This window comes from Erinaceus europaeus, chromosome 12, assembly GCF_950295315.1.
Source record: "Erinaceus europaeus chromosome 12, mEriEur2.1, whole genome shotgun sequence".
In the NCBI taxonomy this organism is placed as follows: Eukaryota; Metazoa; Chordata; class Mammalia; order Eulipotyphla; family Erinaceidae; genus Erinaceus; species Erinaceus europaeus.
The window spans coordinates 72,987,940-73,013,686 of NC_080173.1; the positions used below are offsets into that span (position 1 = coordinate 72,987,940).

The 25,747-nt window shown below is 40.1% G+C and overlaps 1 protein-coding gene across 2 annotated transcripts in view; it reads left to right on the forward strand.

Moving 5' to 3' along the window:
* The window catches only part of MYO1D (myosin ID), a 386,590-nt gene that overhangs the window by 231,444 nt on the left and 129,399 nt on the right, over positions 1-25,747 (forward strand). For both annotated transcript variants that reach the window (XM_060203968.1, XM_060203969.1), the window contains one exon: positions 25,441-25,595. In XM_060203968.1, the coding sequence (XP_060059951.1) occupies positions 25,441-25,595 (155 nt within the window). The remainder of the gene's footprint in view (positions 1-25,440; positions 25,596-25,747) is intronic.

Below are 25,747 nucleotides of genomic sequence, written 5' to 3' on the forward strand. Positions count from 1 at the left end.
TCACCGACACAAGTAATGCTTGGGGTTAAACACAAATCACAGGCTCTCAAGTCTAGTGCTTTATCCACTGTGACATCTTCAGGGCCCCAACATTTTTTTTTTTCACCAGAGCACTGCTCAGCTCTGGTTTATAATGGCGCCAGGATTGAACCTGGGACTTTGGAGCCTCAAGCATGAGAATCTCTTTGCATAATCATTATGCTATCTGCCCCTGCCCCCAACCTTTTTATTTTTAATATTTATTGTTATTATCAATGGGAGAGTGGGGGTGGGGGCACAGGAAGAGAGAGAAAGAACCAGAGCCTCACTAGTACATGTGATAACAGGAACTGAACTTGGGACCTCATGCTTTCAAGACCAGTGTTTTATTCATTGTACCACCTCCTGGGCCACAAGAGAATTTGATTTTCTAGCCTAACAGACATCAAAATCATTTCATTCTGCTAAAACTGTAAATACAGACATTTTTGTACTGTACTGGGGTGGGACTGTACAGTGAGTAGGACTAAGTATAGTCAAGAAGTAGAGCATCCTCTCTCCTGACTTTGTTCAGTTACTTCTCTCATTTCTGTAGATAGATTCCCTAAGAAGTCATTTCCACTGTCATTCTTCCATATCCTCATCCTCACAAAGCTTGTTGAGTTATAAAATTTCTCCTATCACCATTACATTTAAAGACCATTACACTATAAACAATAACAGAAAAGAGAAACCATATCCCAGTGGAGTCTGACAGGTGTTCAGATATGTGAAAGTGTCTGGGTAGTTGCTGAATTAATGTCCTCATTTTAATTTATGTCCTCGGTAGCATTCGCCTCAGTAAAGTACCGAAGCTGTAGAGAGATGTATATAAATAAACTTGGAATAGGGCATGTGAAGTCCTTAGCAGTGTCCTTGTTACATAGTCAAGTGCTGTATAATTCTAAGCTGCTTGCGGCTGCCTTATAAACCGGCCACCCCATGCTTTCAGGAACTAGGGAAGTGTGATGAAGTCAGCCCTCTGTTGTGCCTTCTTTGCCCTTACACTTCTGCCTGGAGTATTCCCCTCCTGGATAACTATGTCTCCCTCATGTCATGCAAGCCTTTACCCAAGTGAAACCAAGGGTTTGTCTAGACCGATACCCACAAATACATCTTATCCTCTCTGTGCCTTTATACTAGGACTTTATCCTTCATGGACCTTATCACTATCTGTCACATGGTACCGTTTGTTTGTTTGTTTGTTTGTTTGTTTTAAAGATTTTATTTATTTATTAGAAAGATAGGAGAGAGAAAGAACCAGACATCACTCTGGCACATGTGCTGCTGGGGATCAAACTCGGGACCTCATGCTTGAGAGTCCAAAGCTTTACCACTGCGCCACCTCCCAGACCACTGTTTGTTTGTTTTTAATATTTATCTATTTATTTATTTCCCCTTTTGTTGCCCTTGTTTTTCATTGTTGTTGTAGTTATTATTGTCATCGTTGTTGGATAGGACAAAGAGAAATGCAGAGAGAGGGGAAAACAGAGGGGGGAGAGAAAGACAGACACCTGCAGACCCGCTTCACCTCCTGTGAAGCGACTCCCCTGCAGGTGGGGAGGTTCAAACCGGGATCCTTATGCTGGTCTTTGCGCTTTGTGCCACATGTGCTTAACCCGCTGCGCTACCGCCTGACTACCTACATGATACCTTTATGCTCTGGCTTTCCTGTACTCTTCACTAGATCGTCTGTTGTGGCTGAGAATTGTGGACTTTCATAATCCCAGATACTGTTTGCCTATAGTAGATGTTGATGAATAAGGTGGAGCAGTCAAGGCTGGGGGCAGGGAGAGCAGTTAGGAAGCTGTTTCTATATTCCTGTTAAGAAATTATAAGGACCTAGACTCAAGTAAGGATATAAGAGGGATGAAGGGAGCTGGATTCAGGAGCTTTTTAGGTGGTAGAAACAGGCTATAGTTGTAGAGGAGAGAAAAGGGTTCCTTTCTCGGACAACTTGAGTATACAGTGGTGCTGACTTACACCGCTATGGAGAACAGAGAGATGGTAGGAGGCTGTGGAAATAAATTCAGTCCTAAATGGATTTTCTTTGAGGTGTTTGAAAAACCTAAAATAAGGAAACCCAATAGACTATTCAGTTTCTGGAGAATAATTCAGAATTGAGACACAGATCTGGAAATGACTAACACAAGGTAACTAAAACCATGAAAGTGGATGAGAGCATCCAGGGAAGATAAGAAGAGGAGACAGTCATCTGTAAGGCGGCCAGTAAGAGTAAGGCTTTAAAGGCTATGCTTAAAGGTTTGGCTTAGATTAAAAGGAACACATAGGCTCCATCAGAGTTTCCTGAACATCCCTTATCTGTACCACTGCTCTCATTGTCTTCCACATATCCTGTACATTTTTATCATCTACTGTGGCAATATGCTAGGTATAAGAGAGAAAGATGAAAAAAACAATACTCCTGCTTATTGTAGAGCAACTGAGGCAAATATATACAGAAACCTTCACATTGCAACATTACATTAAAAAGATGACAGGTTTCAGAGCAGAGTTTCAGGGGTTCCTAAGTACATACAATCAATTGTGCATTTTTCTGCACCAAACACTTGTAGTTTTTTTTTCTCCTTCTTCTTCATCAGCTTTGATGTGTGATCTGCTTTTGGCAGTACAGAGCAACAGATTTTAAGTGGCATAATGAGGTTTATTTTTTAGAAAGCTAATTCTGACAGCAATACGAAGTATGGGGTCAAATGGGAAGAAGTTGATAAAATAAATGCCATCTCAGGGAATGATATACAGTGGCACCAAAGATAGAAAAAGAGACAAGCTATATGCATTTTCTAAATGACTCTTAATAAATGCTAACATTCTTTAATGTTTCCTCTGTGCCAGGTACTAGTTTAATTTTCTGCATGTATTAAGCTACATTTTTTTCTACCTATGAAGTTTATAGTATTGTTGATCCCATTCAGTGGCCTCGGAGATGGTACAGTAAATAAAATGCTGGGCTCTCAAGCATGAGGGGCTGAGTTTGGTCTCTAACACTGCATGTGCCAGAGTGATGCTGTGTTGCCCCCTGTTCATTAATTCATCTTTTTTAATAATGTGAATAGACTGAACATGGGACATTACTAAGTCTTACCCAAGGACATAAAGTTTGTGGGAGGCAATGCCCAGATTTGAGCCCAGGCAGTGTGGGTTCAGATCTCTTCTGCTCTTGCTGTTGCGTGCTGTCTGTGGTTGAGAATGGAGTAGGAGAAATGGCGACTTCTCTTTTGTGTTTGGGATGTTGAGTAGCAGTCAGGTGAAATAGGATTCGGAGAAGCAGGTTAACTAGAGGAAACTGATGGGTTTTATTTGGGCCAAGTCAAATATGTGGACCCTCCAGGGGACCCCAGTGATCCCCCCCTTCCAGACAGACAGAAATACCCAAACAAGCTCCAGATCTGTCTATGCTTGGCATTCTTATCTAAGAATTTTCAGTACATTAAAGAAGGGGAACTTAGTCTTTCTCCCTAAACAATGTCCATCCCTACAATATGTCCTTCCTGTCTCCTCAACTGCATTGTAAACTTGAGAAAATTTCCTTTTCTAGTTCACTCCATGCATAATCTAGACTAGAGAGTGAAACATCAAGTTCCAGAAAAAAATGGAATAGTTGCACTTCAGTTAAAAATTCAGGACACATAAGAAGATTCTGCAAGGAAGTCGGGCTGTAGCGCAGCAGGTTAAGCGCAGGTGGCGCAAAGCACAAGGACCGGCATAAGGATCCCGGTTCGAGCCCCTGGCTCCCCACCTGCAGGGGAGTCTCTTCACAGGCGGTGAGGCAGGTCTGCAGGTGTCTGTCTTTCTCTCCCCATGTCTTCCCCCATCTCTATCCATTTCTCTCTGTCCTATCCAACAACGACAACAACAATAATAACTACAACAATAAAAAACAAGGGCAACAAAAGGAAATAAATAAATAAATAAAAATTTAAAAAAGAAAGAGGAAGATTCTGAGAAGTTGAAAGAAGGTAGACTAGCTAGGGAACTTAGGATTCAGAATACCTCATAGCAGTAAGCACCCTGGGTTTGCTTTTTCTCCTCCTGTACAAAATGCCAGTGGGCAGAGACATGATAAGCCTTTCTTGATAGAGGACCAGGAAACAAACAGCCCAGGAAACACAGACCTCTTTGATTTCTAAGTATACTTCTCCAGACAAAGGCAAGGATGGGGTATAGGCTTCCCCAGCTCCCATCAGAGATCTAGTGGAAAGCCTAAACTCTAGCTTTGCCTCAGAAAAGAGGCACCTTGTCTGATCTCGGAAGTTAAGCAGGGTCGGGCCTGGTTAGTACTTGGATGGGAGAAAAGAGGTACCCCTGTCCATCTCTCCTCTCCTGGAGATCCTAAGGGCAAGCTTGGACTTATACACCCAACAAAGACTAATAAAGTACCTTGACTTGCAACCTACCCTGGTGGTTTGAGGTGCTCCTTGTGCTTCTCCAAGGCTAGTAGAAACCTGGACATCCATTCCTATCCACATTGGTGCATGTTTCCCCAACTGACCCATTTTTAGCAGAAACAAACTTAGATGAAACTTAGATGATACTCAGAATCTTATACCAGCACTCCAAATAACTAGGATATGATTTTTTTAATCACTCATCAGTCCTAAAATAGAAAAAAAAATACTAGTGTACACCAATTCTACTTATTGGTAAACAAAGGAAAAGATATAAACCTGAAATTGTGAGTTAATATTCTCTTTGTACTGAGAGATTCATTAATTTGTAAGCGGGGAGGAATCAATTTAAAAAGCCAATAAAGGAAGCAACTTAGGGAGTCGGGCAGTAGCGCAGTGGGTTAAGCACACGTGGCGCAAAGCGCAAGGACCAGCATAAGGATCCTGGTTCCAGCCCCCGGGTCCCCACCTGCAGGGGAGTCACTTCACAGGTGGTGAAGTAGGTCTTCAGGTGTCTTATCTTTCTCTCCCCCTGTCTTCCCCTCCACTCTCCATTTCTCTCTTCCTTATCTTAACAACAATGACAATAATAACTACAACAACAATAAAAAACAACAATGGCAACAAATAAAGGAAAAATTAATAAATATAAAAAATTTAAAAAGAAAGCAACTTAATTAAGCTGGTATTTTAAGAAAGAGAAAAAATAAATTTTAAATAGTAATATGAAAGTTCAGTTAGTAAAATAATTATCTTTGTAAAGTAAGTTAACTATGTAGGACCCAGTTATTTCAGAGTTGCATCTAAATCAGTGTATATATGTGTGACTAAAATCTTTTTTAAAACTGTGTGTGCCGAACCCAATCCCAGACCTAGTAGTATCCCCTGTGATTTTAATAGCAGCCAGGGTTGACAGCCCACAATCTATATGAAACAGAAGATAACTAGAACTTAAGTGGCAAGTATTTACACTTTCTGAATCGTCAAATAAACATGTCAGAATTTGCATACTTCTTCTAAAGGAGGGTCTTCTTGGGCCATTTGTTATGTTTCATGCACTCTTGGGATGAATCTGATTATCTATTTCCCAAGTCCACAACAAGAAATCTGAAGCAGTAATTAAAAGAGTCAGTCTCCTACAGGCAGGCATGGTGATGGTTGCAATATATGAAAAAACTGAAAGTACAGGAAGACTCATGGGAGATCTAGTTCAATTCCACTAGATGGCTTGGTATTAAAAACTTGAAGTGATTTCTTGAGCTATCACCCCAGAGCAGTCTTTTCAGAATTAAAATTCAATTTTTCATGAAACTACTGAATTCCAATTTGCAAGACAAACCAGGGAACTCAAACTGCCAGATATCCCGGGAGAGAGAGTTCCAGTCAACCTGTCTGTGATTTTTAGCAAAAAAATGAAACAGCCAGTTGGCTGATGCCCATGAACTAGCATATTCTTACCATCTTTCTAGTAAGAAATTTGACAAGTTAAGTCTAAATACAAAAAGGAGCAAATTTGCCCTCAATAAAAAGAAATAAATGATTGAAGCCTTCAGATTAATAGAGGAGGTTGTGGCAGTCCCAGCTTCCTGTGTTGTACTCTCTAAAGGAATATATTTAATTTTGTAAAGTGTAAAGTTCATTTGTGATGAGAACAGTATCTAAGTCATATTTTTTTTTCTTGATGGTGCCCTTGATCCCTGTCAGAATGTGGAATACTTAAAAGAAATTGAATGTGAATGTGGAGATGTTCATTGACTCAAGGCAGTTGGATCGTTATTAAGCTCACTCAAGAGTCTTTCTGAGTTTCTTTTATCAAGCTGTAAAAATCAAGGGTTGGAAGGAACTGGGGAGGTGACTCAGCAACAGAGTACAAGCCCTCTGTGTGTAAAGCCCTGGCTTCAATCTAGGGTGCCATATGCAAACAATAAAAACAAAAAATTGAGGGGCAGGAGAAATAGCAAAATAGTTAAGCAAAGTGATGCTCATGCCTGAGGTGCCGAAGTCCCAGGTTCAGTTCCCTAAACCGCTATATGCTCTGTTCTTTATTATTTTTTAATCTTTATTTGTTTGATAGAGATAGCCAGAAATTGAGAGGGAAGGGAGAGAGGCAGAGAAAGATAGCTGCAGCCCTGCTTCACCATTCACAAAGCTTTCCCCTTGCAGGTGGTACTGGGGACTCGAACCCAGGTCCTTACACACTGTAACATGTACGCTTAACCAGGTACACCACTACCTGGCCCCTTGCTCTGTTCTTTTATCATTCACAGTTTTTTTTCTCATCAGTTTGAAAGCGCTTGAGTAATATCAATTTAGCCCTTTAGTCCTTTCCTACCATTATTTTCATTGACCTGAATAATATTGATCAGCAGTACTAAGTTCATAACTAAGTGCTTACTTATAAAGCCAGCTATACTGACTGTGAAGGAATTTTTTGTTCCAGCTCACAGGTCATATATAATGGGTTTCATTCTACCAATATAATACCGTATTATTCTGATCAGGGAAATATCATCAATGATAGCTTGAGACTTTTTTTGGAGGGGGGGAATCATATTATTGTGATTAAAATATTCTTGCCCTTATGCCAATAAAGATAAAACTAGTTAGTAGTGATTAGAAACAGAAAAATATTTTTCTTAATTTCAAAGGGTTGTAATGTCTCTATCATGAGTTTTTAAATTAGTGGTTTCATAATGGTCTATAAGATTATAAGATTATACATTATAGTTCCACACTGTACCCACCACCACAGTCCTGTCCCACAGCCCCATCCCAAACAGTAACCACTAAAGTTTTCACAAAGGCTTAGAGTCTGTTGCACAACAGAATTTCATGCCTCAAGTCTCAGGTCTAATCCCTGCTACCACCATATGCCAGAGCTGAGCAATAAATAAAGTATGTGAATACATATATGTATATACGCATGTATTATGTCATTCACACACAGTGGTATTTTTGGAGCATATGATCCAAAGGTATAGTTATGAACTTGTTAGTAGCTCCAAAGATATGTCCACTTCAAAACACATTTGATAATTAATGTTCACCATAGCAGTTCTGCATCATAAAAGAAAGGGAGAGAGAAGGAAGAATTAAGAGTAATGTGTTTAGTAAAGTTGGAAAATTATTCTAGTGAAAATTTCTCTTTAAGTCAGGAATTCTGAAAGGGCAAAGCAGATGGATCATCTGATCCCTTTATCCGAGGTCTCGTCTGAAGGGCTTGTTCCTTTAGATGACTGATAGAGAGTGGCAGGACTTGGAAACTGGGACTACTAACTGAGCCTCATGAGTCTTTTGGGAGTTGTTCATCTCCCTCACTTTACATTAGCCTCAAGGTAGTCAGACTTACTATAAAATGTCTTCGACTTTGGGTCAGGAGATAACTTACCCCGAAGAACATACTCTTTACCGAGCACAAGGATCCAGAGTTCTCAGTACCACATGGGAGCACCACACAAAAAGGAATCTTCACAAAGATGGGAACAGTGCTGTGGTGTCTCTGTCTCATACTGTATGGGGGGGGGAGAATTCACCAGGAGCTGTGGAATTGTACAGATGTTACTCCCTGGTGGTAAGCGCCTGATAGAGCACATACTTTTTACCTTGTATGAGGACCTGGGTTCAAGTCCCCAGCCACGATGTGGGAGTACCTGCCCAGGGGAAGCTGCACTAGCACTGAATCAGTTCTGTGCACTGCAAAAACGGTATCATCTGTTTTCCATCTACACCATGCCTTGGCCTCGCGTGAACTTAATGTGCAGCTTGGCGATACGAGAATCTCACATGAAGCCCAGCCAGTCTATCTTGGCGTTACTCTCGATCGCACTCTGTCATTTCACGAACATCTCATAAAAACTGCAGCAAAGGTGGGCGCGAGGAGTAACATCATTGCAAGACTGGCCAGCTCCTCATGGGGCGCGAGCGCTTCCACACTACGATCATCATCTCTGGCATTATGCTATTCCACTGCAGAATACTGTGCCCCAGTATGGTTCCGTAGCCCCCATGTCCACTTGGTCGATTCCAAATTATATTCCTCCATGAGGACAATTTCTGGAACCATCCGTTCCACCCCGGTTCCATGGCTGCCAGTTCTTAGCAACATCGCCCCGCCAGATATTCGTCGGGATGCGGCATCATCTAAGTTCATTTCCCACGTCTACGCTCGACCGGACCTGCCAATATACGCGGATATCTTCGCCCACCCTGTCCAACGCTTGACGTCTCGTCACCCAATCTGGTCCCCTACGCCTACACTGAACTTCTCTGTTCCAGACTCTTGGAAACAGAGTTGGCAGTCAGCTGAGGCAAAGAACAAACACCTCATCACAGACCCCTGCAAGCGTCAACCCGGCTTTGACCTAGCACGTTATGATCGGGCCCTCCTCAATCGCTATCGAACAGGCCATGGCCAGTGCGCCGCTATGTTCCATCGCTGGGGAGCCAGAGACGACCCGAACTGCCCCTGCGGCTACAGACAGACTATGACCCACATAGTCAACGACTGCCACCTCTCCAGATTCAAAGGAGGTCTCGAAACTTTACATCAGGCTCAACCTGACGCTGTTGACTGGCTACGGAAGAAGGGCAAACGCTAGGAGAAGAAGTTCTGTGAATATGTAGATGTCTTTCCTTCTCTCTCTCTCTTTCTCCCTTCCTCCTTCCCTTCCTCTCTCCCTCCCTTCTCTCCTTCTCTTCTTCCCTCACTCTCTTTAAATTAAAAAATCTCTGGGAGGGGACCAGGCGGTAGCGCACATGGTGCAAAGCAGAATGACCCATGTAAGGATCCCGGTTCAAGCCCCCGGCTCCCCACCTGCAGGAGGGTCGCTTCACAAGCAGTAAAGCAAGTCTGCAGGTGTCTTTCTCTTCCCTTCTGTCTACCTGTCCTTTCTCGATTTCTCTGTCCTGTCCAACAACAGCAATAACAATAACAACAATGATAAACAACAAGGGCAACAAAAGGGGAAAAAAAAAAATAGCTTCCAGGAGCAGTGGATTTATAGTGCAGGCACCGAGCCCTAGCAATAACCCTGGAGGCAAAAAAACCTCTGGGAGTGAAGCAATTCTGTTCTGCTGGCGTGGAGCCCCAGTGAAAACCCTGACAACAAAAAGAAAAAAAAATCTTAGGCTCAATGCATGAGTATTTTTTTTTAATATTTATTCCCTTTTGTTGCCCTTGTTTTATTCTTGTAGTTATTGTTGTTGTTGTTACTGATGTCGTCGTTGTTAGATAGGACAGAGAGAAATGGAGAGAGATGGGGAAGATAGAGGGGGAGGGAAAGATAAGACACCTGCAGACCTGCTTCACTGCCTGTGAAGCAACTCCCCTGCAGGTGGGGATCCAGGGCTCGAACTGGGATCCTTATGCCAGTCCTTGTGCTTTGCGCCACGTGCACTTAACCTGCTGTGCTACAGCACAACTCCCGCATGAGTATTTCTGAGTAAGTTGAGCCTGATTATACTCCAGTGACCTGTTGGATGCTTTACATTGGGTTGTTCTAGTTCTCCCCCACCAAGAAAATTGGATCAGTCCAGTTAGTTCCGCGGGCCCACTTGGCCCTGCCCCTAGGAACCCCGAGAGAGGGTTCCAAAGTTCGAGAGTTCCACAGTTCGAGAGTTGGAGAGTTCCAGAGTTCCAGAGTTGGAGAGTTGGAGAGTGGCAGAGGAAGAGAGAGTGCTTGCGCCGCTGCAAAGAGACAGCAGAGTTCTGTTTGGTGATTAGTTTGGTTTAGTTTATGAATCGTTGTTCCTGAATAAAGAAATACAGCTTCCCTGCCCAGCCATATGTCTCTGGTCGTCTCTGTTACCCGCCCGTGAAGCTAACCCGGCTAGAGCCTACGAATTTTAACAACAGTGACCTAACCTGAGAAGTCATGCAGTATCACTTTTGTTGGCTAAAAAACAAGTCCTGTGGTAAGCCCAGATGCAAGAAGGAACCTAGAATCCCATCAGTAGTATGTCAACAGACTTAAAAACTGATTTTAAATCCCCCATTTGCTACAAAAATTATTAACAGTGTTTTGGCATTCAAAAATGCATTTACCTCCTCGAAAGATGCCTTAAAAGTCTTACCCCTGAGAGTTGGGTGGTAGCGCACGTGGCATGAAGCGCAAGGACCTGTGTAAGGATCCCAGTTCAAGCCCCCGGCTCCCCACCTGCAGGGGGGTCACTTCAGTAGCTCATCTTTGTAAGTCCAGATGAGTTCCTCAACTAGACTTCTGTCAATCAATAATCTCTGCACTAAAAGGACAAGTTGTGGGCCTGGTAGTTATGCACCTGGTTGAGGGCACATGTTATTATGTGCAAGGACCAGGACAGGTTGTCCCAGAGACCAGCATATAAAGGTGGTACAGGGAGGGGCTAGTGCAGTACGTGTTCCCCTTACAAAAGGAGGGGATGGGAGGCACACAGGAGTCACCAACCATTTGTGTTTGCATCTAAGTAGCTCTGTTTTTGTTTGTTTGTTTTTTTTCCCACCAAAGTTTGGGTAGACAAAAAATTGATCACATTTTTGTTCTATCTCTGATCCTCTCAGTTTGGTTTGATGGCATTCCTTGGAAATCTTGTTGTATTTTCTATACATTAATTTGTAATCTGCTTTGCTAGACAAAGAAAAAAATTGAAGTGCACAAACTTATACAAAATAAATTCTTCTGTACCTTGGGCTTCTTTGAGCTATAATGTGCAAGACCCTTAAGACTCTTGGGAACCTACTGTTAAATAGAGAAATTTTTAAGATGTGTCTTGAAGAAATTAAGAAAACTTTGAGTCTGTCTGGAAAGTTTTAGGAAGCACTGCCTTAGATCTTTCTGAGGTTTCAACAAAGCGTTTTTCAGTCCCGCTCTGGATTTGATCATTGCCCTGAGATCATTTCTGAACTTTAGAATCATTTGCCATCTGGAGAAGCTGGGGATAAGAAACAGTTTTATTTTCAAATCCAGTTATTGCCAGCTTCTTTTATATTTCCTCTAAATTTCGCATGAAATCTTAAATTCTTTATTAAGATCATCTCTCACACATTGTTTCATAGAGAGCAAGAAGCCAGATGGCTTTTTCAGTTTCTGTCTAGAAACCTCCTGATCTAGATCACTGAGTTTATTAAGTACATTTTCTGTTTTCTCTTCTCCCCTAGGCAACATTGTTGTAAAATATGCCACCACTTTATTACAAAGGGTCAGTCTGCTTGCCTCCATGTTTAGCTAACTTTCTTCAGACATACAGATAGTCTCCTTACTGCCCACAGGATTCCTCCAACTATCTCAAGGTTCTTCCAGCTTCCACCCATTTCCCTAAGCCAGAGTCAACTGTTTTATGATTGTGTTACATTAGCACCTCTACTCAAATTACTATTTGAGATGTGTCACAAACCACCCCCCAGACATAGTGAAGTAAAACAGCTCCCATTTATTTATGTTCATGGAATTCCATGGGTTAGGAATTTGGGGGTGGGTACAATGGGTCCACTTTTCCACTGTTCCATATTATCTAGGGCTTTGGTTGGGAAGACCCGAAGGCTGGGGTTTAAGAACTGGGGGCTTAGAATCACTGCAAGTCACACACACTCAGCTGTCTGGCACCAGAGATGACAGAACTTCTCTACACCAAACCTTTGTGATAGGTTTGACTTCCCCAGAACAATCACCCTCTTGCATAGAAGCTCAGGGGCATAAACACTTTTGGTTGCTTCCAGGTGATGGTTATTTATAAAAACTATGCAGTACTTCCATGCTAAACCTGAAGCTAGATTTCTGATTAATATTTAGTTAGAGTAAGGAGAAAAAGAGAACAAAATGAGAAAGGAGAGACAAAAAGGAAGAGAAGGAAAGAGAAGGGAGACTATGAAAGACAGATGGATAGAGAGACAAAGTGAAAAAGTCACCAGACATCCTACAAAAAAAAAAAATCCCAGAGCATCTGTCTTCCAAGTTTTTGAATGAAAAACAGAATGTTCTCCATCCTTGAGCAGCCAAATCAGTTTGTTAAATTGAGAGCAAAATAACAAATATTATACCTCTGCAGTCAAACCAGAGAACTGAACTACTTCAGAATGGAAATCCCAAAGACCAAATGCATATGTCAAGGTACATGCAGACATTTGCTGGCATCTCTCTGTGTTAGGCACATCTTTCATCAGTAGGAAATAACCCAAACTAATAAAGTCCCTTAGAGGTGTGTGTAGGGAGCACTGGCCACAGAGGGAAAGAGATCCTCCCACTCAAGACAACCAAGCTGCTTTCTGAAAGTCTGGGATGGGGAAAGGAGGACAGGTGGCATGAGAGAGGTGCTCAGTGAGTAAAGCATACATTTTGTCATATGTAAGGTCCTGGTTTTGATCCCTGCCGCTCGGGAACACCATGGACAACACCAACGGGAATTTATGGATGGTGGGACAATGTCTTGGTATCTATTTCTCTCTGTCTCTTAATGTATATAACTTTTTAAAATTAGGCTGAGGTGATCACTTAGGAGTATCATGCATGAGTGAGGCCCTGTTTTTTCCCTGGCATTACATTTTAAAAATATGAAAAAGAGGGGCTGGGCGGCAGCGCACCGGGTTAAACAAACATGACTCGAAGTTCAAGTGAGGCATAGAGTAGAGAGATGGATCAGAAAATACAGCCTAGCCGTATGTTGTCTGCAGGAAACCCATCTAACTCAACAAGACAAACACAGAATCCAAGTGAAAGAATGGAAAATTACCATACAAACTAATGGACCACAAAAAAAGGGCAGGAACAGACAGCTATTCTCAATCTGACACAATAGACCTTAAAACAAGTAAAAACAGCAGAAGTTGAAAAGATTAGAAGGGAAACACAGAACTTGTGGACTGGAGTTGGTGTGTTGCTCCAAAGTAAAAGACTCTGGTGTGGGTTGGGGGGAGAGTACAGGTCCTGGAAAAGAACAACACAAGACCTAGTGGGAGTTGTATTATTATGTGGAAAACTGAGAAATGTTATACAGGTACAAACTATTGTATTCACTGTCGACTGTAAAACTAATTCCCCAATAAAGAAATTTTTTTAAAAAAAACCATTAATCCCCCAATAAAGAATTTTCTTTAAAAAAGTAATTTTTCCCCCTCCAGGATTGCTGGGCTCAGTGCCTGCACCATGAATCCACCGCTCCTGGAGGCCATTTTTCCCCCTTTTGTTGTAGCCTTGTTGTGGTTATTATTATTGCCATTGTTGATGTTGTTCGTTGTTGGATAGGACAGAGAGAAATGGAGAGAGGAGAGGAAGACAGAGAGGGAGAGAGAAAGATAGACACCTGCAGACCTGCTTCACCGCCTGTGAAGCGACTCCCCTGCAGGTGGGGAGCCGGGGGCTTGAACCAGGATCCATATGCCGGTCCCTGAGCTTTGCGCCACATGCGTTTAACCCACTGCGCCACCGCCTGACCCCCCCAAAAAGTAAATTTTTAAAGTAAAAATAAAATAAAATTTTAAAGTAAAAAATAGGGATGGACATTATTTAAGGCTCAGAGGATCAGTCAATCAAGAGGTCTTAACGATTTAACATCTATGCACCCAATGAGAGGCCATCTAAATACATCAAACATCTACTGAAAGGGCTACAGTAATAAATTAACAGCAACACAGTCATAGGGGATTTCAACACCCCTTGGATGTTAGACCAGAAACTACCAAATACAGGAAACTATTGAGAGAACTCTTTTCCACCTAAATTTTAAAGGTACCCTCAATGAAATGAATCCAATTAAAAAAAAAAAGTTGAACAATAAACACAAAGCAGAACTTGGATTGGGTCTGGTGTATGGCACCAAAGTAAAGAACTCTGGGGCTTGGGGGGGGGGGTTAAAGTCCTGGAACATGACAGGAGAGGAGGACCTAGAGAGGCATTGAATTGTTATGTGGAAAACAGGTGTAGATGGCATAATGGCTATACAAAGAGACTCTCATTCCTGAGGCTCCAAAGTCTCAGGTTCATGGTGAATTTACCTTCTTTACCCCATCTTGGATGGAGCTCGAAGATACCATGTTAAGTGAGATAAATCAGAAACAAAAGGATGAATATGGGATGATCTCACTCATAGACAGAAGTTGAAAAAACAAGATCAGAAGGGAAAACTCTTAAGTAGAACTTGGACTGGGTCTGGTGTATTGCACCAAAGTGAAAGACTGGGGTTGTGGGGGGAGGGTTCAGGTCCTGAAACATTATGGCAGAGGAGGACCTAGTTTGGGGGGCTGTATTGTTATGTGGAAATATTATACATGTACAAACTATTGTATTTTACTGTTGACTGTAAACCATTAATCCCCCAATAAAGAAAATTTCCCAATAAAGAAATGTCCCAATAAAGAAATTTCCCAATAAAGAAAATCCCCCAATAAATAAAATTTCCTGCCCCCGGCAGGAAGGGTCACTTCACAAGTTGTTAAGCAGTATGCAAGTGTCTATCTTTCTCTTCCCCTCCTCTCTCAGTTTATGTCTGTAATATCCAACAACAACAAAATAAGAAAAAATGGCCACCAGGAGCACCCAGCCCCTGTTGATCATCGTTTTAAGATCAAATCTTTAAAAACATAAATAAGTGTTATGGCCTATTACATTATTGGAGCCTTATCTTAAGATGTTGAGGCCTTTTCTTTTGATTCACACATTCTCCAGAACTCTACAGGTTCTTGAAATAATTGGAATCCTAGAATTTGTAGCAGGCATTTCCAGGCCTCACTGTCAAAAGCATATACATGTATACAGAAAGGCAAGCATGGGGGGCCAGGCAATAGCGCAGCAGGTTAAGCACACATGGCGCAATGCGCAAGGACTGGTGTGAGGACCCTGGTTCGAGCCCCCCCACCCACCCCTGGCTCCTCACCTGCAGGGGGATTGCTTCACTGCTTGTGAAGCGGGTCTGTAAGGCATCTGTCTTTCTCTGCCCTTCTCTATCATCCTCTCCTTTCTCAAATTTCTCTCTGTCCTATGCAACAACAGTGACAGCAATAACAATAACAACAACAACAACAACGATAAACAACAAGGGCAACAAAAGAGAAAAAATAGCCTCCAGGAGTGGTGGATTTGTAGTAGTGCAGGCACTGAGCCTCAGCAATAACCCTGGAGGGAAAAAAAAAAAAAGAAAGAAAGAAAGACAGGCATGGATCCAGACAGAGCAATAAATAAGAATTATGTTACAAAAATATAGCAAGCAGAATAACATACAGTCACAGTGTATTTGATTTGGGGAAAGTATTTACCCCACCTCCTTGTCTATGATGTTATACTTCAAGACACAGTTTTGCAACTGTCAGTCTATACTTGGTTTTGTCCTACAGGTCGAAGCTGAGCCTAATCTAACAACTGTAAGCTTAGAGTTTCAACATGACTTTTTAATTATTGAAAACTGGAAGCCAGTTTTGTTTGATTGTCCATTGAGAGAGACAAATGAAAGCAATATTCTCTCATAAGGAATTCTAGCATAAGAATGTATAGGGGCAGGTCCGCAAAACAGCTCCCATGGATAGTGTGCCGCTCTTGCATACATGCAGCCTGGCCTCCACTGCACTGAAGGAAACGCACACGCATTTTTAACATAGAAAGATAGCTCACCAGGTAGGGTGTCTGCATTGCATATTCAAGCCCTGGCATCACATGGAAAGGGCTAGGAAAACGGGATACTGTGGTACTGGGATCTCTTTCACTTTATCACTCTATATGAATGAAAAAGTGACCCAGAGCAATGAAATAACACATACACAAGGTCTGATACACACATACCACAAACACACACATATGCACATAGTACGTAGACAATTAAAAGCAGTTTAAATTTCAAACCTTCTATCTCAAGTAATTTTGAATAAAATGATATTCTAAGAATTTTAATTATCCCTTTAAGATCACCATGGTAGGGAGTCGGGCTGTAGCTCAGCGGGCTAAGCGCAGGTGGCGCAAAGCACAAGGTCGGCATAAGGATCCTGGTTCGAGCCCCCAGCTCCCCACCTGCAGGGGAGTCACTTCATAAGCGGTGAAGCAGGTCTGCAGGTGTCTATCTTTCTCTCCCCCTCTCTGTCTTCCCCTCCTCTCTCCATTTCTCTCTGTACTATCTAACAATGACAACATCAATAACAATAATAACTACAACAACAATGAAAAACAACAAGGACAACAAAAGAGAAAATAAATAAATAAAATATTTTTAAAAAAAACTTAAAAAAAAAAAAAGATCACATGGTAGCCTTGGGTTAGTTTGACACCTTCAAAGATGGACTATTTCTTTTGCAAACTTCTCATAATTCTAATAGCTCAATCCATAAAAACAAAGAATACAAAGAAAATACATATATTGAGTTTGTTTTACAAGAATGAGTCCCAGGAATTTTAGTTCTAAGGAATGTGCTAATTGTTTTAATGCTGGATAACTAAGCCAATTTGACTTAGAACTATAAAACTAAAATTTAAATAGAGTAACCCGAGGGAACTGGCATGATGGAGATGTTAATTAAAGCTCTTGGGGGGGGTGGCACACCTCATAGAACTCACGTTACAATGCACAGGGACACAGGTTAAAAATCCCTGGTCCCCACCTACAGAGAGGAAGCTTTTCAGGACTGGTGAAGCAGTATTGCAGGTATCTCTCTCTTCCTCTCTATCTCCCCCTTCCCTCTCAGTTTCTGTCTCTATTCAATAAATACATTGAGAGATTAAGTCAGAATTCTCTATACTTAGTCATGATACTTGTTTTCAGTCCTCTAATATGTTCTTATAGCGGAGGAAGCTATTTCTTTCCATTATACACAATGCCTTATTGACCAAGACTACTCAGCGTATTTAGAAAACTAAAACCAGTATTACACTGATGATCTAATTCAAAATACTTAGCTTACTATGGTAAGAAATACTGTTCTAATTGTGTGGAACTGTATCACTCTTATTCTGTGGTCTTGTCAATATTTCCATTTTATAAATAAAACATAAAGTCTGTTCTATATCTCACGGCATAGTATAAAAGAAAGGTGATACAGAGTGTCATACCTGCCTGGAGAAAGTGAAAGCCTTGCAGTCTGACTACATAGTGATGATTCAAGTTGAACAAGCACATCAATTAGTGGGACCTGTGAGTCAGCAGAATAATACTGATGCTATGACATACTGGTGTGTGTTGTCCTCACAGGGTGAAGTGCTATCTCAGTGTCTTGATTTGTATTTCTCTGATAAACAGTGACTGAGCATTTTTAAAATGCCTGCTGACCATTTAAATATCTTCCTCGGTGAGGATTTTGTTCAGATCTGTTCCCCATTTTTTGCTGGGCTTGTTTTGTTGCTGAGTTCTCTATATACTTTGATCATTAGCCTTTTGTCTGATGTATGGCATGTTTTTTCTAGTTTATCTTTGCCAATCCTCTCATTTTTTTTATCTTTTTTTTTTTTTTTGGACTCATCTTTTTTTTTTCCTCATCATTTTATTGGGGGAGGGGGCTAATGGTCCAAATTAGGTCCATTTCCACCATGAGGTAAATTGACATTTGGTCTCTCCTCATTCTCTTCCTACGAGAGGAGGGGGGATCGATCTACATACATGGAGATTTTTTTACCGTTACCTAGAAATCCAAAACTTCCTATGGGCTACACTTCCTGTGATTCACTATTAATTCTGTTAGACTGGAATGTATGACTCCTATCTAAGAACTCAAATCTAACACTGATTTTCTTTGAGTTCTTCTTGTGCAGTGTCTATTCTGTTACTGCTTCTGTTGTTTTTAATTTTGCATTCGGAATTACTTTTTCTATTTCTGCTTCTTTCATAAGTGAGGTTAGAAATTAGAAATAGTCATTTTCTAGTTTACTGTTCTCTCTCACACTTAACATGTTAGAGGAGGACCTGCTTTGATTCCTTCTCCTCCATAGTTTGACCTATTTTTTTTCAGCCCATCCTCCTGTATTCACTGTTTGGTTCTCCTTACTGTTTAACATCTGGGAGAACTGCCATTGGTTACAATAAGAGGCTGTATCTGCCCTGTTCAAATCTTTGTAACCAGTGAAGAAGAAGGTTTCAGTTTATCATAGCATCAAGATCCCAAGATGGTAAGAAGAAGGCAATTTGATAAGAAGTTTCACTTCTGTTCAGAGAAATATATTTGGGTGTTAGAACTCTTGCAGGCAGAAGATATATATATATATATATATATATATATATATATCCCTGAGTTGTACTATTTGATCTTTACCACAATTTTTTGTTATAGACAAGACATATAGCATGAGCCTTTTTTTGCGGAAAAAAGTGATAGATGTCCCAAGAAATTATTCACTCAAGATCACATGGCAGAATCAAGATTAACACCCAGGTCAGCCCCAGGGTCAGTTCTTCCCCTACTTCTGACCCTGTCTCCCATAATAAAAGGGGAAACTCTGGATGCTGTTTCTCCTGCCCTGGCTACAGGGAGTTCATCTTTCATGATTTGTATAGCAAAGTAAAATAGGTAGTGTTTTCTCTCTTTCCATTGGGGACTGTGACACACCCATAGGCATAGCATCTTTATTATAGATAGAGGCAGAGAGAGACCACAGTACCAAAGCCTCCTTCAGTGCTTCGTTGAGGGCCGTGCTCAAACCTTGGTTTCACACTTGGCAAAGAAGCATGTCATCCAAGTGACATGCTCACCAGCCCCACTTGAAAAACTCTTATGCAGCAGCAGCATAAAGTTACCAAGCTGGAATAGGAAAAGGCAGGATGAAAAGATGCCATACTCCACAGTAAAAGCCAGTTGAGAAGAGAATCAGGATCCTTTGCTCTGGCATAGGTGGCATCTAAGATGACTATCTTAGCATTCACTGCTAATCTCTTTTCCTGAATCCCTAATGCTAATGGCTCCTGATTCCCTACTGACAGCTACTCATACAATTCTCATTAGGTTTTAGTCAAGCTCTTCTGTGAAATGTTACATAAATTCAGTTCTGAATTTTGCATATAGAATTATCAAATAAGAATAAAGCATCACAATTTTTTAATTTTATTATCTTTATTCTTTTTATTGGATAGAAACAACCAGAAATTAAGAGGAGGGGGAGATAGAGAGGGAGAGAGACAGAGAGACACCTGCAGCACTGCTTCACCATTCACAAAGCTTTCCCCCTGCAGGCGGGGACTGGGGACTCAAACCTGGGTCCTTGTGCATTGCAACATTGAGCACTCAACCAGGTGTGCCACCACCCAGCCCCCCATCACAATGTTTTTAATGAGAATGACACTTTTAATTTAATCATCTAAAATTATCTGAATATGGCAGAAGGATTGATATATTCTATTGCCAGTAGCCTCAGAAAGCCCATAATGTACACAGGTTTGAAAAATGACTTCTGATTCCTTGAACAATTTCCCTTCTCTATTAAGCACTGAGACTGGCATTCTTTAAACTCAAAAGAACTCACCTGCTCTGAAAACAGATTCATTTGACCTTTAGGAGTGCTGAGCGTATTATGTTTATATTCATTTGTACATGGCATTTGAAAAATGCCTGCTGTGATAGAAAGAACATGGTTCTGAGTCAGTCTGTAGGCCTGAGTTCCAGTTACAAGGTCTGTGAATCAGCTAACCTCTCTGAGCCTCAATTTCCTTATCTGTAAGGTGTAAGCATGGTAACTGGCCTTCCAAGTGTATGAACTGCTAAAGTGGTCGTTTTTTTTTTTTAATTTTTTTAATTGGGGAATTAATGTTTTACATTCAACAATAAATACAGTAGTTGTACATGCATAACATTCCCCAGTTTCCCGTATAACAATACAACCCCCATTAGGTCCTCTGTCATCCTTGAAGTGGTCATTGTTGATACTTGCTTCTTTTACTTATCCAGCTGGATTATGAATTCCCCTAGAGCAGGGATTATACTTCAAGACCTTGGTACTTCCATTCCCACCCCAGGTCACTTGACAACTCTGCATTGTGTCCAATGCACACAATGCTGGACCAACTGACAGCACCTGTGGTGACCAGGAGGTGGCACTTCAATGTTTTCTGCAATCCAAGAATAAATTACAGAGTGAGAAGTCCCTTGGGCTTCTTTATTGTGCAAGGTATAATATTTAAGTATCAAAACAATAGAGAAGCTTTTTTATTTAAAACATGAAAATAAGGGGGCATACTTTACCATGTGCAAGGATCTGTTTCAAGCCCCCATCCCCACCTGCAGGAGGGAAAGCTTCACAAGCAATGAAACAGTCTGCAGGTCTCTGTCTCTCTTTCCTCCTTACCACCCCCTTTCCTCAATTCCTTCTGTCAAAAAGAATTTTTAAAAAGGAAAAAATAATGGCCACTGGAAGTGGTGGATTCATCTTGCAGTCATGAGCCTCAACCACAACCCTACTGGCAATAAATAATAAATAAAAATAAGTAGTGATGTTTAGCAGTCGTGAGGGTCTACAATCTATGAGTCTGAACATATGCAGAAATGTGTGTAACTATCAGCACAGTCAGGATACAGAATGGCTTCTTCACTGCCCTCCCCCCCAAAAAAAACAATTTCAGGCTTCACAAATCCTCAAGTCTGATAAATTGTCCATTCTTACAGTTCATACACTATGGAGTCAGCAGTATTCAACCATTTAAGATTAAGCCTCAGCATAATACCTCTCAATAACTTGAGTCATTCTTTTTTATTTTATTTTATTTTATTTTATTTACTTATTAATAAGAAAGACAGGAGGAGAGAGAAGGAGAACCAGACATTACTCTGATACATGTGCTGCCAGGGATTGAACTCAGAACCTCATGCTTGAGAGTCTAACGCTTTATCTACTGTGCCACCTCCCTGACCACTCATTCTTTATTGATGTGCTTCGTCCTACAATGTAAAGATATCACGGTTTGCTTATCCATGTGTCATTTGTTTCTAGTTAGTGACAATTGTGAATAGGAATAATTAAACACATTCTGTTCTATGTGAACATAAGTTTTTATTTCTCTAGGTTAAAAGAAATTGCCCATTTATATAATTCTGCTTAACTCTTTGAATAACTACCAACTGTTTTCCCAGCAATAGTACCAATTTACATTCCCACTATTTATATATGAGAGTTTTCTAATTGTTGTACAGCCTCACTGGCATTTGGTGTTGTCATTTTTCTGTTGTTTTATTTTGGCTTTTCTGATAGAATTGTGGTGGTATCTCATAGTTTGAATTTGCATTTCTCTATCAAATGGTTATTGAGGAACACCTTTTCATGTGCTTCTTTGCCATCCTCTTGTTGTCCTTTAGTGACGTGACTTCAAATCTTTGGCCCACTTTTAAAGTCAGCTGTTTGCTCCCTTACTGTGTAGTTCTGAGAGTTCTTTATACATGCTGAACCAGTTTCCTTTTTAAATAGGGTTTTACAAATATATCCTCTCAGTCATACTAACCTTTCATGTCATTTCATTCTCCTCCTAGTATCTTTCTCAGGGAAGCTTTTATTTTAAATTTGAGTGTTTAGTTTAACATCATTTTAGTCTTATGGACTGTGTATCTGATGTCATTCCTAAGACATTTTTTTATTTTTTTTTTAAATTTTTTATTTAAGAAAGGATTAATGAACAAAAACATAAGGTAGGAGGGGTACAACTCCACACAATTCCCACCACCCAATCTCCATAACCCACCCCCTCCCCTGATAGCTTTCCCATTCTCTAGCCCTCTGGGAGCATGGACCCAGGGTCATTGAGGGTTGCAGAAGGTGGAAGGTCTGGCTTCTGTAATTGCTTCCCCGCTGAACATGGGCGTTGACTGGTCGGTCCATACTCCCAGTCTGCCTCTCTCTTTCCCTAGTAGGGTGGGTCTCTGGGTCCTAAGACATTTTTACCTCCATCTCGGTCACAGAGATTTTCTGTTTTCTTCTAAAAATTTTATAGTTTTACATTTCACATTTAGATCTATTGTTTTTAAACTGTTTTTTTTTTTTTCATAAGGTATGAGATGTATGTTGGTACTTGTTTCTTTGGGCATGTGAATGTCTGAGTTATCCAGATGTCCAGAGTGTCCTTTCTCCATTGACTTGCCTTGATACCATTATGAAAATTCATTTTTTCCATATTTGTGTGGGACTAATTCTGACTCTCCATTCTGTTAAACTGATCTACATTTTCATCACTTCAACAACTGGATTGTCTTGATAACTAAAGCATTTAAATCAACTACTGTAAAGCTTTCAACTTTTTTTTTCAAAATGTTTTGACTATTCTTTTTCTTTTATTTTCTCTTTTGTTGCCCTTGTTTTTTTATTGTTGTTGTAGTTATTGTTGATGATGTTGTCATTGTTAGATAGGACAGAAAGAAATGGAGAGAGGAGGGGAAGACAGAGGGGGAAAGAAAGATAGACACCTGCAGTCCTGTTTCACCACTTGTGAATCGAACCCCCTGCAGGTGGGAAGCCAGGGGCTCAAACCGGGATCCTTGAACTGGTTCTTGCGCTTTGCGTCAAGTGAACTTAACCCACTGCGCTACCGCCTGACTCCCTATTTTTTACTATTCTACTTTGTCATCCTATACACATTTTAGAATCACTTTGTTGACTTTATAAAAGCCCTGATGAACTCTTTCGATATTTTGGTTGTTAGCATTTTGTCTGATGTATCACACGTAAAGATCTCCCATCCTATCAGGAGTCTTTTGTTTGGGTGGTGGTTTCTTTTGCTGTGCAGAAACTTTTTAATTTGATGTAGTCCTATTGGTCTATTTTTGCTTTAGTCTTCCTTATAACTGGATTTGTATCATTGACAATTCCTACAAAAATTAGAAAAAAGTTCTTCCGATATTTTCCTCTAAGTATTTAGTAGTTTCTGGTCTAACATCCAACTCCTTGATCCATTTGGAGTTTACTTTTGTGTGCACTCAAATGCAATGGTTCAGTTTCATTCTTTTGCACGTTTCAACCCAATTTTCCCGACACAATTTGCTAAAGAGACTTTCTCCATTTAATAGTTTGGGTCCCCTTATCAAAAATTAGATGTCCATAGGTCTGGGGGCCTTATTTCTGGGCTCTCAATTCTATTCCACTGGTCAATGTGTCTTTTTGTTCCAGTGCCAGGCACTTTTGATTACAATGGCATAATAATAACATAGTTTGAGAATTGGGAGTGTAATGCTTTCAGTTCTGTTGTTTCTCCAGATAAACTTTTGTAGTTTCTGTTCTGTTCTCTTAAAAAAAAAAAATTGGTGAGACCTTCATGGGGATTATATTAAATTTGTATATGACTCTGTATAGAAGATTCATTCTTTCAATCCATGAACATGGGATATCTTTCTACTTCTTTGTATCTTTTTTTATTTCCTTGAATATTGACTCAGTTTTCAATGTACTGATGCACGATGGAGGAGGACCTAGGCAGGGAGTTAAGAGTGTTTTGCAGAAGACAGAAATTTTACACATGCAATAACAACTGTATTTACTGTTGAGTGTAACCATTAATCATCCCCCCCAAAAAAAAAAAATCCCTGATGGAATTTTGGCTGAGATTACACAATTTGGGAGAAATTTGTATCTTAAAAATACTTTTTTTCCAATCATAACATGTTATTTTGCTCTACTGAGATTTTACTGTTTCATCAGCATTTTGCTAGATCTACAGATAACGTGTGCATAGATGTGTGGAATTGTGGATTGCTTTATTTCTAAATTTCTGTACTAGTTATTCATAGCTGCAATATAGAAAGGTTTTTATGACCTTGTTTAACCTCCTTACTAGTTCTGACACCTACTTTGATAATTCCTTGAGATTTTCTGTGTCGATGATCAACCTCTATCTTTAATTTCTGTAAATTTGCCTTATTGTACTAATTGATGCATTCAGTGTGATACTGCACAGCAATAGTAACAGTGAAAAATCCCTGCATTGGTCCCAATCTTTGAGGAAAATATTGTTTCTCGCCAGTAAGGATGGTGCTTTGGAACTGTAATGAATGTTGAATTTGGTCAAGAACTTTCATAGTATCAGTTGGCTTTATTTTCTGCTATGATGGACTACATTGAATACTGAACTTACTTTGCATTTATCAGATAATCTATACTTCACCATGATGCTAATATATTTCATGCTGACTATTCTTTTAACAATCATGTTCATGAAAGATAATGGTTTGCAACTTTCTTTTTTTTCTTTTTCTTTTTTTGTACCCTGTCTACTTTTGGTATCAGAATAATGCTGACCCCATAAAGTGAGTTACATTCTTTTTTTTTTTTAATAAAAGATTTGGAAATTTTCATTGTAACTTTCAAACAACTGTTTTTGGGAGCATGGCCTCTCCAAGTGTCCATGCTAGCCCCAGGGAAAAGTCGTCCTTATCAGAAAGAGCCATGGCTTTGCCCTTTAAGCTCCTAGTTTGGCATCATACACTATCTTTTAGGGTTTTTATTCCTGAATCTTAGCTACTTGGACATAACTTAGTGGCCTCGAAAATATTGGACAGCTGTGTTGCCTATATACCTTCTCATTACTGTAGTAAACAGGTTACCTACTCTTATTTAGAATAAACATAGTACAACTCAACTCCCTTCTCACAATCACAGGTAACTATGCTAAAATAATAAGAGCAGCAAAAGAAATACCAAGAAGAGGCTGTCCCAGCATTAAGAGATATTTTTTATTAATGAAGTCAAATAAATGTTCTTACAGCCAAATAAAATATATCCAAAATTGAACAAATACCATGTTAAAAACTTTTAATAAGTGTGTTGAATTTGTTATGTAGCATTGTTGAAAATGCTAACTTACTGAAAAGTATTCTTTGCATATCTTGTGGTCTGTAGTGATATATCTACTTTTATAAAGTCTCCTCTTTTGTCCTTTTAAACTAGAGATTTAGCAGTCTCATTGATCCAAACCAGTTCTTGGTTTCATTGATTTTCTCTGCCTTCAGTCTCATTAATTTTTGTTCTTTGTTTCCTTTCATCTGCTTTTCTGTGAAATTTGATAAAGATTAAAGTCATCAGGGTTACTGAAAAGAATCGTTACAGAAAATATATTTTTTAACTCTTTTGAGAGCCATGCTACTAATATTTTCCATGTTTTTTTGTCTCTACAGTTGACTGGTCTTAGTGTTTCCAATGGAAAGGACCAACTTGTAGTATTCCATACAAAAGACAACAAAGACCTCATTGTCTGTCTCTTCAGCAAACAGCCAACCCATGAAAGTAGAATTGGAGAACTTGTTGGAGTTCTGGTGAACCATTTCAAGAGGTAAAATCTGACTTTTGTAACTAAAACAAGTTGAAATCACTCCTAATAATTTATACTGAACTTGTGATGGCTTTAGTGTATTGAGTTACTTTCTTTCCTAAGGACAACTAAAATCATCAAGCATTTCATAGAAGACAAATTAACATAGCGGG